The sequence below is a fragment of the Hydra vulgaris genome, chromosome 03 (assembly GCF_038396675.1).
Source record: "Hydra vulgaris chromosome 03, alternate assembly HydraT2T_AEP".
Lineage (NCBI taxonomy): Eukaryota > Metazoa > Cnidaria > Hydrozoa > Anthoathecata > Hydridae > Hydra > Hydra vulgaris.
In genome coordinates this window covers 32502501-32519983 of record NC_088922.1, presented here as the reverse complement: position 1 = coordinate 32519983, position 17483 = coordinate 32502501, and the positions used below count along the sequence as shown (strand labels likewise).

General features: G+C 25.2%; 1 protein-coding gene across 1 annotated transcript in view; it reads right to left on the bottom strand.

Moving 5' to 3' along the window:
* LOC101238484 (tyrosine-protein phosphatase non-receptor type 13) overlaps positions 1-17483 on the bottom strand; it is a 176954-nt gene that overhangs the window by 46629 nt on the left and 112842 nt on the right. Inside the window, exons 18-29 of the mRNA XM_065792946.1 lie at positions 15841-15906; positions 15659-15727; positions 15400-15476; positions 15015-15085; positions 14772-14930; positions 13293-13454; positions 12616-13037; positions 11151-11300; positions 4497-4707; positions 3634-3900; positions 2590-3431; positions 2161-2325 (exon numbers count right to left, since the gene is read on the bottom strand). Of these exons, the coding sequence (XP_065649018.1) occupies positions 2161-2325; positions 2590-3431; positions 3634-3900; positions 4497-4707; positions 11151-11300; positions 12616-13037; positions 13293-13454; positions 14772-14930; positions 15015-15085; positions 15400-15476; positions 15659-15727; positions 15841-15906 (2661 nt within the window). The remainder of the gene's footprint in view (positions 1-2160; positions 2326-2589; positions 3432-3633; positions 3901-4496; positions 4708-11150; positions 11301-12615; positions 13038-13292; positions 13455-14771; positions 14931-15014; positions 15086-15399; positions 15477-15658; positions 15728-15840; positions 15907-17483) is intronic.

The following is a 17483-nucleotide window of genomic DNA, read 5'->3' as shown; positions in this document are numbered from 1 at the left end:
TTTTAGTAAAAAAATAGTGATACTTATAACAAATGTTAACATGAGTAAAAACTATTATTGATAGATTTTAATAAATTTTTATGGTAAGAAAATAACAATTTTTGACATTGATTTACTCAAAACTACATGCAGATCATTTAGAACCTTGTCAAACCAATTTAGTGTATTGTATTGGCAAGTGTAGTGTAGTGTATTGGCAAACTAGCCCATAAATATTTTTTGTATTAAAAACTTCTAAAAACTCAATGTGTAAGATTGTTAAGATATGTTCCCTTGTTTTAAAATTACTTATCAAAATCACTTACCTATAAAAACCTTGTTTTAAAATTACTTATTGTTCACTTACACTGCAGGCCAAAAGTTTCTGGACACTTGATATTTTTATATAAAAAGCTAAAATCTATCCTGTATCATTAAATTAATCAATAATATTAATTTATCATACTTAAACTTACTAATTTTAAGTGTTTATGTAAGTTTGAGGTCAGTAATTGGGTATTACTGACCTCAAACTTACATAAATAAGTTTGTTTTTTTAATTGTTTATTTTAACTTGATATATAGCGTTGCATTACTCTTAAAAGTTTGGTCTTGTTAAAGTTATTTATTTGTTGAAACATGAAGTAAATATTTATAATATAATGATAGCCGACTAAAATGATTAAGAATATTTAGTTTTGTTTAGTTTTCATTTGGTATTAATGATGGTTGCATCAGAAAATCTTGAAAAAAATGATAAATTTTTTATAATTCGACTATTTAATTAAAAATATGGGTAAAAAACCTTTTTTAACGGTTGCAAAACATTCTGAAATAATTACATTACATAAAGAAAGTTATTCAGTTCGTAAAATTTGTAAAAAATTAAAAGTCAAAAAATTCAAAATCTATTTCATTAACCACTACGAAATGGCGTCTTAGACAAGCAGGACTTTCTGGCCATATAGCGGTCAGGAAACCGTTGCTACGGATTGGAAATAAAAAGAAAAGGTTACAATGGGCTATAGACCACCAAAATTGGACAGAAGGAGACTGGGGAAAAGTACTATGGACCGACGAGTCCAAATTTGAACTGTTTGGGCAAAGACGTAGAATTTACATCAGAAGAACAACAAAAGAAAAAATGATCCCAGAGTGTTTAGTGCCGACAATCAAGCATGGTGGTGGGTCAGTTATGGTATGGGGATGTTTTTCTTCAGCTGGTGTAGGTGACCTAGTTAAAATTGAGGGTATTACGAAAATAGAACAATATAAAACAATTCTAGAAAACAATGCTATACCTTCTGGCTTAAGAACAATTGGTTGTGGTTTTGTTTTTAGGCAGGACAATGACCACAAACACACCTTAAAATTATGTAAGAACTATATAAAGGAACAAGAGGATAATGGTGTCCTCAAAAACATGACCTGGCCAGCTAAATCACCAGATTTGAACCCAATAGAGTTACTGTGGGAAGAATTAGGCAGGTCAGACAAAAATGCCCAACATCCAATGAGCACCGGTGGCAGATATTAGAAGAATCCTGGTTATCAATTACACCCAAAATAATAAAAAAATTAATAAATAGGATGCCACGGATCGCAAAAAAAGTGATAAAAACTTGTGAGTTATTTTTTGACGAAAAGACAGTTTAATAATGATAGTGTTGTTAGTATTTTTTTTATTTCATTTTTTGTCTTTTTTTATTCTTAAATAGTAACTATATGTATCTTTTATAAAATAAATATGATATTTGAATTTTTCTGAAATAGTTATGGGAATTTTAATTAAAAAATTAAACAAAATCCAAGTGTCCAGAAACTTTTGACCTGCAGTGTACCTATAAATACCTTGTTTTAAAATTACTTATTGTTCACTTACCTATAAATACCTTGTTTTAAAATTACTTATTGTTCACTTACCTATAAATATAAGTTTATTACTCTTATCACATAAAAAAAATGCAGTTGAGCTGAAATGTTAAACATTTAGGGTAAACAAAAAAAATCTTAATAAAAGTAAAAACTACACTGAGATGTAAGATAAGTAAAAACTACACTGAGAGTGTGTAAAGTTAAAAGCATCAAGATTCTAGACATTAATAAACTATTAAAACTATGTATAACAGATGTTTACTGCATAAAACAGTTAAAAAACTAAAAAAAAACAAGAATACTTACGCATAACAGTCTATCGCCAACAAGCAACTTTCCGCATTCCTCTGCAACACTTCCTTCAACTATCTTCTTTATAAAAATTGCCGACTCACCATCAATGTTTTCACTTCCTAATGTAAGTCCTAAACCAGATTCCTTCTTTTCTAACTGAACTAAAATAACTTCACCCTGAAATTCAATTTTCATGTAAGGATCAAATACTTGCTAAAATACTAGCTAAAATACAAGCTAAAATTTTTTTTAAATGATTTAAATTTCTTTTAAATACAAAAAAAGAAAATTACAAAAAAATTTTTAAATACATAAAAAAAAATTAAATAAAAGTAAAAAAGAAAATAAAAAAAAAATTAAATAAAAGTAAAAAACAAAATAAAAAAAAAATTAAATAAAACACAACTAAAAAATAAAAGGCACTTAATGAAAATGACAAACCGCCGATAAAATTCCAGTTGACTTTTTTGACAAAGAGCTCTCTATAGAAGGTTCTCTTTTCCATCTACCTAAATGCTTTAACATAGGAGAGCCAGGTAATGATACAGCTGATACCACAAGAGAAGACTGACTTGAATGAACAGATTTTTCTGGTTCATTGTTATCAGACATAGAATGACCATCAGCCTCAAATAACCTTTTGTTAAAACAAATCATTTGATCAAACTGATTAACTACTTCCTCTTCGATAACTGTTTTTTCCTTTTCAACATTTTCAACATGTTTTTCACTTTTGTAATCTAAATTTTCAATAAGATTATTGCTAATTAATTTTTCAGATATTTTATTGCTGTCTGAAAGTAATATACCAACATTTTCATTTTCTGAATGCAATGTACCAATATTATCATTTTGGCTTTGTGATTTAAAAGAGTTTACATTAGCTTCATCAATCATTTCATCTTTAGAAACAAAAATATTACGAAAAACTTTTTCACAACTTTTTTTTGATTTCTTTGATTTTACAGATTTTTCTAAAATAGAAGGGCTACTCGTTAACAAAGGAGATTTGGAATAGTTTGAGAAACTTTCACATCCAACTTGTTGTTCCATATCAAACACTAATGCATTATTTTGTTTGAACAAGGCATTGTGAGGATCTTTAGATAAAAATGGACTTGTGCCTTCTTTAGAATAAGTTAAGCTTTCCAAGGGTTCATCTGTATCACTCCCTATATCAGAAGAGTTACTACAACCACCAAATGATTCAGTAACACTGCATTCAATGTTTTGAAGAAGCTTCTTAGCAATATTTTTTACTTTTACAGAGCATTTTCTTCCAACTAAAATTAAATTTAAAAAGAAATTACAATTACAAACTTTCAATATCAATAAGAATTAATAACTAATATCAATGTAACAAGACTTATATAAATAAAATAACAATTGATAAAACTTATATAAATAAAATAACAATTGATGAGACTGTAAACTACATACATAAACTACATGATTAGAATATAGAAAGATAAATATTTCACTTACGAAAAATCTCATTTTCTCTAATATGTTCTGTTTTTGAAGAAATAAGTTTATTATGATCAAGAAGAACATTGGGGATTTCATTTTCAGGAAGTCTCTTGGCAACAATTTGAACCTTTTTTGGAGCATTTCTAATGACAGATAATGCTTCTTGAAGAGTCATACCATCGACAATTTCATTATTAACAGCGAGTATAACATCTCCAATTTGAAACATCCTGCTCATTTCAATAGGATGTTGAGGATGCATTTTTTTAATCATCAACATTCCTGTCAACAAAATTAAAAACCAAGTTCAGTGTTTTTATTTTGCAACACAAAGTATAAAAATAGATTTTTCTGCGCAATTTCAATCAAAAACAATTTTGAATTATGTTCGCAAAATTTTGTATTTTGTTCACACAAAAAAAAACTTTAATAAACTTAAACATGTTTAAACAAAAATAATTATGGTTTCTTATTAAGGATATTTGCTTTATTTAAAATTCACATTTTAACTACATTTTCCAAATGGAAATTCAACAATCTTTTAACAAATTATTTTTTCCTGATATTTGCCTTTCCAAAGCCAAAACGCTCACTTTTTAACTTCAAAACATAAATCTTGGCAAACAAGGCTGTTGAGCTAAGAAACAGGTTGAGCTCAGTACTACCAGGGAAGTGGAGGTGATAGAACCTGGAACTTTTTGCTTACAAAACAATGACTCTACCACTATACCACTACCTATATAATTTTACTAGTTTATTAAAATATTGTACTTTACCATACTAATTTTATAGGAAAACTAAAAATAAAATTAAGAACTCAAATCAAAGTTAATTTGCTGACAAATTTGCTTCTAATATGACTGCTGCAATATTTTTACCATTAAAAACAGGTTCACTGTTTCTTCCGCCAACCAAGCTAAGCCCTAAACCATTGTCACCTTTTTCAACATCCACTTTGAAAACATAATCTTTTTTTAAAACAGATTTTACTGAGTTTACTGACTCAGATATATGATCTAGAGATAGGGCAATACCACGATCAACCACTATAGTAGTTCGTTCAGGTGCATGTTTTAATATTTCGACTGCCTATAAAAATTATTGATAAAGAAAATTTTAAATACAGCTATGCACATTAAATAAATTAAATTATAGATAAATGATTTTTTTTGAACAAAATTAAAAAAAGTAATAATAATATCATTAATATAAAATAGTTAAAATTAATTAATAACATAATCAAAAATTTGAGAGGGTCACTACAGTCCAGGAGGCTACTTTATTGTGGTTACAACTTGATGTTATTAGTGCAATTAATATTGTTAATATAAAACAGTTAAAAAGTGATCAAAAAATTAACAACATAGTCACAAAATTAAATTTAGTCAAGTTGAAGTTATATATATTAAAAAAATATATATATTATATATATTTTTATATATATATATAATATATATATATATATATATATATATATATATATATATATATATATATATAAAAATTATATATATATATATTTATATAAAAAAAAAGAAAAAAAAAGTACAAATCTAATATTTAAAGTGTTCTTCTTTTGCTTGATAGCAACAAAAGAATTGTTCCCTAATTGATTCCATCAGTTTCATGCACAACCTTTATTCAATAGTCTTTCTTTTATTATTATCTTTTTAAATATTATTCACCTTTCCAAGGCCAAAAGAGTCATTACAGTCCAGGAGGCTGCTTTAATGTGGTTACAACCCTCTCTCAACTCTTTAACTCCAAAATACAAAACTTGGTAAACAAGTCCGCTGTGCGGAAAATTAATTTGACTTTTTAATGTCTTAGAAAATTGTTTTTTTATTTACGCTAGAAGCATAACTTTTAAATTCTATTCTTTAAAATGTTAGTAGAAAATTTTAAATAAGCTTCAATTTTTAAAAATCATTATATATCATATTATATATAGAGCAACATATAAATGGACATTTGTGAGTTACTAAAACAGTACTCACAGCAGCGATTGCAACTGAGGTAATGGCAAGAAAAAGCTGCAGCACTTATTTTATAAGAAAATGTAAACAAAAGTGTATGCAAATATCTAACTTATGTAAACTTCAAACTATGTAATGATAAAACATATATCAAGTTTTATAGTGTAACTTTTACTTAAAAAGTGCGACAATATCTCCTAAATTTTGATTTATAGCATTTATTATTTGTTATTTAGCATTTATTATTATTGATTATTTTTTAATTATAATTTATTATGAAAAAATAATTATTATTACAAAATAATAAAAAAATATTTTATTATTATTATTAAAAAATAATAAAAAATAATAAAAAAAAATAAATAAAATAACTATTAGTAAAAAGTGATTTATTATTGTTGATATTATTTGTTATTTAGCTTTTATTATTATTGATTATTTTTTAATTATAATTTATTATGAAAAAATAATAATTATTACAAAATAATTAAAAAAAATTTTATTATTATTATTAAAAAATAATAAAAAAATAATAATAATAAAAATAATAAAATAACTATTAGTAAAAAACGATTTATTATTATTGATACTATTTATTATTTAGCATTTATAATTATTGATTTATAGCATTTATTTGCCGTTTTATAAAGTTTGTTTATTAAACACTATTAAAACGTGTATAGTACAATTCATCTAAATGACCAAAGTGGGTAGGTCGCAGGGTTTCTGATACAAAACCCCATGGTTTAAAATCACCATTTCCACCTTTTTTTATTATTTAAATCTTTTTCAATTTTTAAAAATACAAAATAAAATGCTTTTGAAGTTCTATAGATATTATATACAAAACATATTTAAAAATATCATATATTATAACTAACAGAAGGAAGAGAATTTTTAATAAAGCTTATTTGTCATTTTGTTAAGTTTTTTGTATATTAAAAAGTGTCAAAACTTCAACAGACAATATGCCTTAGTGACCAAAGTGGTTAGCTTGCAGAGTTTCTGAAATGCATCACCCTGGTTCAAACCCTACCATTTGACCATTATTATAATTTCTTTTTTAATTTTTTTAGATACAAAATAAAATGTTTTTGAAGTTCTATAGATATATATAGCTCATATAAAGATAATAATACTATAACAAATGTCAAGAAGAATTTTATATAAAGCTTAAAATTTTTTAATAAAGCTTAAAATTACTAAAAACATCAAATGGTAGAAACATTATGTGCTTATGTCAGATTAGAGATACTTAGGTTATTAAATGTGCTCAGGTAATTAGTCCTAATAAACTCTGAAACTTAATAAAGAAAAAAATTAATACACCTGTTTTGTTACTCCAGAAGGTGCTGCTGTGGAGGCAAAACAAAAAAAAAAAAAAAAACCCTGTCGCTACCAAAAACTTTAAAACTTTATTTAAACAATTAAGAGTCTTTTTTTTTGTATTAATATAAATGAACAGATTGAAAAAAATTTAAAATGTATTGTGTTAAAAGCCAGATTTGAACCCTTGCAAAATGACACCGCTGTCAAGGCACTAAATTACTGAGCTATCGGAATTATGTCAGAGAAAACAAACCATTTTATAAACCTCTTATAAGCTCTACGTATGCAGAGAAGGAGTTAATTTTATGTATGTTAATTTTTTACGTATGTTACATATGTTACATATGTTACGTATGTTACATATGTTACGTATGTTTTTATGTATGTTATGTATGTTAATTTTTTTCCCCTCAAAAAGCCGTTTTTTTAAATTAACTGCTTTTCAACTGTTAATTAAAAAATATTGAAGTAAATAAGGAATAAGTATAGAAATGATTGGTGTGGAATAGATAAGTTTAGAAATGGTAGGTTTGAATATAGAAATGGTTTAACCTATATTTTACTGGTCCAACAAGCTAGGATATATATAAATCAATAATAAACACGTATAAAAAAGATTGGTGTGGAATAGACTTGCAAAGACCCGTATTTTTACAGGTCTGATCAGCTAATCATTATATATTTCATCAGCCACCATTACATATTTCATCATGCATCGCTATATTATTTCATTATGCATTGTTATATATTTCATCTGGTATCGTTATATATTTCTGCAAAGTTCATTTGATTGTACTATAGTATATTCTGTAAATAAAAACAACTTTTTTCAGCTTTTTTTTAAACATTTAAAATTAATAAACATGTGTCTTAAAAGTCATGTCATAAAGTAATGTATTGCATTAAATTTAAAAAAATGCCATATTTTAAGAAAGTTTGAATTTATTATAAGTTCTGAGCAGAAATGTGGAGTCCCAAAAGGCTTTATATCTCTATTTCTTCAGGTCTGTAGTGTCAAAAGCTCTAAATATGTTTATTGACTTATGATCTGCCAAAAAAAACTCTGGGTTCAAAAAATGGTTGTTCCTCTTACCTAAAAGTATAAATTTTTCCTCTTAAAAGCTAAAAAACTTTTTTATATTTTTAGAGCTTCTGGATACCAAAAACTTGGAAGAAGTAATCTTTTTGTGATTTTTAAATCCGGAATATTTTTTTGGACTCTGCATCCCTGGTTTTTAAGTCCATTAGTTAATAATAATTTGATTTAAAAAAATACAATGGCATGACAGCTGAAATAGAGTCAATGTTGATAGTATGTAGTTTACTGCATATTCTTCTTGCACATGCAGTTAAGTAAACCTCAAAAGAAGTAAAAGAAGTAAACTGACCTAAAAAGAAAAAAATAGTAAAAAAAGTAAACTAAAGAGTAACTAAAAAGAAGTAAATGATTTTAGTTTGATATTCACATTTTATTTTAGTAAGTTTAAACAAATAAATAAATTATAAGGCTGAAAATAGTAATGTATTCAGATATTGTCTCAATAAAAAACTTATAGCTTTTGATTTTTCAAACATCTTTGTTTACCATGCGCAGTTTATTGCACACTGTAATATATAAAATAACTTAATTACTAAAAGTTAAATGATTAAAGGTTAAACTTTTATAAATCTTTTTATTAAAATCTTATGTTTCTGCTTTTGAGTTTCAAGTTTTTTTGTTATTCTAGACAACTCCCATACATCCTCTAATATTCCAGTATGTTAAAAAAAGTAGTCAAAAAAAAAGTAGTCACTAGTATGTCAAATGGAGTACTTTAAAGCTTTAGTATGTTGAAAAAAAGAAATAAAAAGTTTTTTTAAAAGTATGTTTAAAAATTATTTATTTTTCATATCATAAGTTGAATTTAAACTTCCATTTGTAGTTTTATTTTTGTAGGTTCACTTTAGTTGTTTTGCGAAACTTTTGAAAAAAGTATATGTGTATATATATATATAATTTTTGATTACTTCAACACTGTGATTTGAGTTTAACCATTGTTCAAAGCCAGGCCATAGTTTTGATAAAAGCTTTCCAAAAATTGTAACTATTCCAATTAATATATGCAACTCAGGTACTGGAACTAAATTTTCTATAATTGTGTCCGGATCTTCTTCAAGATATAAAACTCTTGAATTAATGACATTTTTATAATCAGCCATCTTTGATTTTGGTTTTCCAGCTTCTACGTATTTACTGTATCGATAATCAAGAGAACCAAGATTTCGTTTTAATCCACAATCCAAAAGACTCTCTCCTTCACACCAAAAACAACTATATTTTCCAGCATGGCTTGTAATGCCAAACATCGAGTTTGCACACTTTAAACCCAATACAACAGAATACTTAATATTTTGAAGATTAAGGGGATCAACTAATTTCCTAAGATTTCCATTGTGTTCAGATATTCCTTGTACAATAGCAACAATAAAACTTCACTCCAGGATCATCAAAGTCAGGTTGGTTGCTAGTTTTATAATGCGGATTAAAAACAATTATTGTGACTTTTAAAAAACCATGACCAGAATGCACAGCAACTCTTATAATTGTAGAATAAGGGTCAGTATTTCTTTCAGTGATTATAACATGTACAAACTCATCAATATCATTTATATAAACCATTGATTATTTACTATATTACAAACTTCAAAAAATTATTTTTCTTTACATAAAATATTCATTCATTTCAGCTTTTAAAGTTTCTAATTTTTTAAATATATTTCCTTCAATACTACTTTGAAACCCAAGATTCTTTCTAAATATAGAACACGTTTTTTTGGTTTTACACTGGGATAATTCTAAACATTTTACAAGCTCCATCATTGTTCCAAAAGACACTTGATTTAAACTTGCACGATCACTTTTTATGTCCATAGTCCGAGCCAATGGTTTCCCATGATATTAATGCATATGCTGCATTAACTAAATTTTTTACAGCGTGAAAGGTGAATAGTTGCTGGCTTAACAATTCCACAACATTTTAAACACATCCTTTCATTTTTATCTTTATTTAACTCAGAAGTAATAGTTTTGTTATCTTTTGATATTTCTAAAATATCTGAAGTTCTTCTGATAACTTGATGGTTCATCTTAACAAAAAAATATTTCTTAATTCAGAATTAAGAAATATTTTTTTTTGAATTTCAATGACCTTGTAAATTAAAAAAGAATACTTAAATCCATTATTCTATTTGTATCAAAAACTAGTAATATAAATAGTATATATAGATAGCATTTTAAATGCTAAAATAAGCTGCCTAAATAACTTTTCTTTCAAATTTATGAAGGTTCATTGAGACACAGTTCTTTCTTTTTACAAAATTAATAAAAACAAAACAAATTATATTTATGACGCTTAGTCATAAATATAATTTCTTATTCAGATTAATAACCAACCTGAGAAATTTCGTTAAGCCACTTATTAAGGTATTTTGAATCATTTTTTTGCTAAACAATAAAGGTTTTTATAACAGTTGCTACAAATAACATTAGGATGGTTAAACTCTGATCATAACTATCCCAAATAAAAGTTTTTATTTTTTCCTCAATAGCTTTGGTTATTTTATGAAGCTTTGATGACTTTTTACCAAAGTTTTTAAAACAAACAGCACATATATTGCTGACTTCCATTTAATCACACTTTAAGTTGTTGTGCACCAGAGATTGTTTAAAAACAAAAACCGCCGACAAATTAAAATCATTTTATTGAAAATGGCAGATAATTTATATAACTAAAAAAAATTAATTTTATTTTTTATTTTCATTCATTTTTTCACTTAACTAGAAGTTTTAAGTAATCAATTATTTATTATTCTATATGCAACTAAGTATATATAAAATTCAATCTGATGTGGGGAGATTTCAAACCTGATGGTTACTGTGGTTCACAATGAATTACTTACCAATATTATACTTTATACTTATAAATATATGTATTTAAATATATATATATATAAATATATATACTAATATATATATATATATATATATATATATATATATATATATATATATATATATATATATATATATATATATATATATATATATATATATATTATATATAATATAATATATATAAAGTATATATAAATAAAATATACACTAGCCACTGCAAGAATTAAGTTATCACAGAGAAAACACATTTAAGATTAACAACTAATTCTGAGAAAAATATTTTAACAACATACCTCAAGATGAGTCATATTTTCCAGTGAAGTACCGTTGACACTAAGAATGCGATCTCCTTCTCTGATCTTTCCAGTTAATTGAGCTGGGCTGCCAAATAATAAAGATTTAACAAATATTCCACCCAATGGTAGAGTGGAATCAATGCCTCCCTAGTTAAAAACACCATGTAAACATTAGGAAATTATAATATAAGATCAAAACTAAAAAAAAAAACTATTGGTATATTTTAGCCATTTTGACCATCATGAATAAATTTTATTTACTATGTATTGCTTTACAGAGTCTCAAAAAGGTATTTTTTTCTTAACGAGATTTTATTCTTAATTTTGGATGAAACTTTCACAACTCTTTAAAAGCTAAACTATTTTTAGTTTTTGAGTTTTAAAGTTTTTTGCAAACCATAAACTATAAGTTTTTACAAAAGATTTTTAAAATTTTGTTTGTAAACGGATGGTAGCTATAAAATGCAAAAACTTGTTAAGAAATTAAAAAATATAGTTGCATTATTGATTTACAAAATTACTTATAAAAAAAAGTTCAATGAGTTTCTTAATTTTTATTGTTTTTATCACTTCAACAAGTAAACAGTCAGATAAACAACTTTTTAAAACACTTGAAACATCAGAACCATCGTTAGTTAAAAGTTAAAATTATTCAAACTTTATATGAAATATGAAAAAAATATAAAATAGACTTTATAATTGCATTTAAAGCTAACTGTAAAAACAAAGAATAAACGGTTGCCCAAAAAAAAAGTAAGAAAAAATGACTCTTAGGAGGTTAAACAACATGAATATGTTCTTATTTAATGTCTCTTAAAAAAAAAAATGTAGAAAAATGGAAACAAATATGCTGTCTCCAAAAATTCACTCTTTTAAGAAAAATATTTCCAAAATACTGAAGATTCTTATCACTTGTCTTTGTGGCAACATTGTCCCACAGTTTGTAAACTAGGTTGTAATTATGCTTTGCCCAATCTTTTTGAGGGTGGAACACAATTTTGGTTTTGGATTTATTTAATTCTTTGTATAAAAGTAAAAATATCATTTGATACCAATATAAAAGTAAAAAAAAAAAAAAAAGGACAATCACTGCATGACAGTAAATGGCCTTTCAAATAACAAAAAATCCTGGCTTCATCTTAGCCTAAATTTTCTATTATTCATTGTAACCAGTAGTAATAATCAGTAGGTATACATTTCTTAAATTGAAAAGAATAGTTTACTTGGTATAGAAAAAACATTGAAAATATATAGATAAAAAAAGTTAACTGGATTTCTATTTGTAATCTTTAAGATCTACTTGCAACATTTAAGATTTAACAAACAAACAATATAAGTTCTATTTATTCCATTGTATACAATTAAAGATTCAAAATTTATAATTCATTGTTTTAATAAAAAATTATTTTTTGTAGCATTGAAAGTTACTAAATTTACAATTAAAAAAAAAAAAAAAACTTACTACAACACTAATACCAAACGATTGTTTTTTCACTTTCTCTATTTCAACCTCAACTTCTTCTATGGTATCTTTTGTTAAACCTTCATGGTGAACATTAAACTCTTTTTTATGTAGATTTTCTGATACAAGTTGGCTTTTAGCATTTTCATTGTTGCTTTTATCAGATATATCAATTTTGTTTAAATCATTAAAACCAGATGTTCTTTTCAAGCTATTACAGCCACCAGTAGAAATTCTTTCAAAGTTTTCGCAACTTTCTGAAACACATGCAGATTCAGAAAATTCAGAAAATATACCTTCCATTGATGAAACATAACCTTCATTGTGATTTTTTTGAAGCTTTTTTTCAGAGGAATGATATGTTGATTGAGTTGAAATGGGTAATTGAACTGGAGGTTGTCCTTTCACTTTAGGACTGTGCACTATAACAAAAGAACTTTTATTGTTATTTAAAAGTTGTATTTAAAAGTATCAACATATTATAGTTATATTTTATGTTATCATTTTTACTGTTAAGTTATTAATACAAAATTTTTGTAATTTCTATTATTTTATTATATAAGTTTTTATATAAGTATATTATAAAAGTATTATTTTGATAAAAAGTAAATATAATATCTTAATAAAGTATTATTTTTATTAAAAGTAAAGTAAAAAACAACAATAAAAAAACATGCCATCTATGGAACGTTCACTGTATACACTCCTAAAGTCTTCATCAAAAAAACCTATTCCAGCGTATTTGAGCTTCATGGAGTCAAACTTTTCACTTGTTGAGATCCACTTAGATTCATTTTCTCTTTCAAGAAGAGATATTTTAATGTTTGATAATAACATATCTAAAAAAGGTTTAACACTATACAATTTTTAGGTATTTGTAGTAAAGAGAAAAAGATGCAACTTTTCGATGATGGGAAAGAGGATCAAACTTAACAGATAGAGCGGGTCCAACCACGTTTGCAATGCGTTTTTGGACCTTGTCTAGAAAAGAAAGAGCATCATTAGAAGAACCAGCCCAAATATGACAACACTATTCCATACAGAGACAAATATGAGATTTGTAGAGGTAAAGAATGTATCAGGAGAGAGAGAAAATGGTGAGCACAATAAAGAAAAGCAACCTTAGCAGATGCTAATTTAGAAATCAATTGTATATATGGTTTCCATGAAAAGTCAGTAGTAAACCATAATCCAAGAAGAAATAAAGAAGAGGACTCAGTGAGAGGGTTGATATTCATTGATTTACGAATGTCGACAGCACTGCAATAGTTGTTTGCAGTAAATAACTGAGTTTTGTTGGGGTTACAATTTACAAGCCACTGTGAGCCCTAATCTTTTACAGAAGTGAAATCAGATTCTTGAGAAAAGAGCTATGACTTTTTGTCAAGACAGAAGTATAAAGTTGAGTCATTAGCAAAAAAGAGCTACTTTAGATGTAAGGTTGCCAGGAAGATCATTAATGTAGATAAAAAACAAAATAGGACCAAGAATAGAAATAAATAAGAGTGTTGGCCTTCAAGAATGCGTTTAATAAAGCAGTTAGAAAGAAACAATTTGATTATCTCAAAAACTTTCCCAGATACACCATATGAAGCAAGCTTATGGAGAAAACAAGATGTTCAGGAAGCAATTAACAGATCTTTAATCAGGGGAGCAATTAGGAGAAAACCATTTATTATGGTGTTTTTTTTCTTCTTGTGTTTTATTTAATTAACTTTTTATTAGTTTTTAATTACACACTAATTGATTTTTTTTAAAGTTTTATTAAATAGCAATTTTGCTAATAAACAAAAAAACAATAATGTCTCTTTTATAGTTTTTTTAAATATATGATAAAATAAAAATATTTATTTGAACAACTTTTTACTCATCCAAACTTTATTGTATCACAATAAGTTAATAATAAATTAACAGGGATCAAACTTCTCAAATTCGAAGCATTCATCATACCACTATTACCACCACACAATTAAATAATGATAACAAGTAATAACAAATCTAAAAAAGTATACTACTTTTGAAATGGAGCCCATTTACAAAGAAAATTTGGCTGTGTTTTTATTTTTTTTAAATTGTAAAACATAGCCCATTTATATAGTTAAAATTGTGAGTAAAAACATCTAACAAATATTTAAAATAAATGTGGATAATTTAACCTTCATCCAAACTTCTGCAGTACACATTGTCAACTTTAATTTGTTTGGAAAAAACTTCCTTTCTTTGTGAATCAACAAAACCAAGCAAGTCTTTAGAACTTTTACAAACATCTTTAACAGAATTATCATTGGAAAGAATACTGCAAGAAGTTTGTATATCTAATATGCATAAAAGATAAAACATAAAGTAATATTTTAACTTTAAATTAACATTATATAACCAGCTACTTTCGAAACAATTACCTAGACCAGTTCTTTGATTAAAAGCATGAAACCGATGAAATGATTGACATATTCGAAAAAGATACTTTGCCCTAAAGATTAATAAAAATGAACAAAAATTACTGAAATAATATAATGAAAATAATGAAATAACAAAATTATAATAACATCATAAATGAATAACTAATGAAACAATAATAAATGAAATAATAATAACATCATAAATGAATAACAAATTTGTTACTCATTTTATGTTCTATTTATAGAACATATTAAATAGAAAACATAAAATAACAAAAATATAACACAAAATTAACAACAAAAATATTTTAAAAAATTAACAGCTATTAATGTCGTTCAGAAAAAAGTTCAAAAAATAAAAAATTTACAAAAAATTAAAAATAACCTTCTATAATTATTACAGTAAAAAACCATTTTAGGATTTGCATCTTGGTCTTTCGGTTTAACTACAAATTTTTTATTCTTAAAAGACAAAATATAAAATACATCTCTTATTTTAATTAATGGAATTATTTTTTTACTTTGTTTAAAAAAAAGCATTAATACTTCATTGTTTATTAAAATAATGAAATTTATCATAACTTATACATTTATCATTTATAAACTTTATTTGTCACATTATAAGTTAAACAACAACTTTTTACTTCAAAATTGAACTCCTTTATAAAATTCCAAGATTGCTTGTGAACAGCAGCTCGTAAATTTCCTTTTGGCTTAAAAATAAACAATTCATGAAAATGATTTTATAATATCTAATGAATCTATTTTAACTTGCAGCAAATAATGCAAACATAATATTACCGATTAAAAAATCTGGTCTTCTTACCTCCAGAATTATGAGACCTTTAACGCATATTCCAAACCAAACATAATCATTTTTTATTTTCTTGGACTAAAAATATCACTTTTTTAATATATAAATGTATAATATTAATATATAAATATAATATTAATATATAAATATATAATATAATATTAATATATAAATATATAATAATATATATAATGTATAAATATTTAATATATAAACTTTAATATATAAATAATCATTATTTTAATAATATTTAAAAATGGGTGACAAATTGTGGCAGACAGGTTGCAAATTGTGCCTCTTAATATAATAAAATGTAAAAAAACTAAATTCTGAAAACAGCTAATCTTATTTCTTTAATTTGTTTAATTTTTAATCAATTTCTTGATACTATAATAAGATACTATTTCTAAATTATTAAAGTTAATTATGGCTCATTAAACTATTTTAAGGAAAGAAACATAAATTAGATAAAAAATATATTCAATTTTTTAAATTTTGATATATATTAAATTTTGGATTTTATAGCATAAAAACCCTTTGATTGTTCCATTTGATTACTAGACATAGTTTTGAAAAACTGGGTGTGTGTGTAAATCACATGGTTTTAAAAAACTGGGTGTGTGTGTAAATCACATGCCATTTTATGTAGAAAACTAATAGCATGCAATAATTAAAAATGGTTGTCGTATACAGAAGCATTTTTTGTTTTCTTTTTTTGTTTTCTTATTTTTAAAATGACTGTTATTTTTAGCAACAAAATTAGGTAAAAATCAAATCATAAAACAGATGAAAATAAATGAACAAAAATTTAAAAGTTTATCTTTAAAAGTTTATTATTATCAAATTCATTTCCAGGTTCCAGAGTGATCGACCAAAACAGAAAAAAAGCCGAAACCAAAACAAACCGATATTTTGGATACTCTAATTTGGTGCTGAAACCGAAACTGACATTTCAGCAAATATTTTACTGATACCGACATTTCAGCTAGTCAAAATTAATTTCATCAAAAAAACTTATTTAAAAATGCAATTTTACATTTATCATTTTTCCATAATTGTATTATGTTAAAATTGATTACACGTGTATAAATTGAGATTTGTTGGCAATATAAGTTGATAGCGAAAGTTAACAACTGGCAGATTTTCTCTGAAAGACAAGATTTTTTTGAGGTATTTTGTGAAAATACTCATAATTATTTTGAAAATTCTCAAAAAATCTTGTGAAAATTCTTAAAAATAATTATTTTTCTAAATTAGATAAAAATTTAAAATCTTACAAATTTTTTGGTTTTCTGTATATTTTTTAACTGAAATTTTACTTTTTACTAAATTTATAAAAAGTACCTTAACCAAAACTTCAATATCAGTTCAAATTAAAATTTTGGCCAAAGTCGATACCGAAACAGAACTTCAGTGAAACACTATTGCAGAAGGGACACTACAGGTGAGAAGACTATTTTTTTTTTCAATTTTATTTGAAACTCTTCTAACCCTGAATTCTGAAACATGAACCTTGTTTAACAAGGCAGCTTTGTGGAAATGCAGGATAAACATAGTACTTCCAGAGGAATAGGATTTGAATCTCAAACTTCTTAATTCTCAGTTGTTAAAAGTTGTCAATCAAAAATTCTATTATTAGTTTACTATTGTATGTT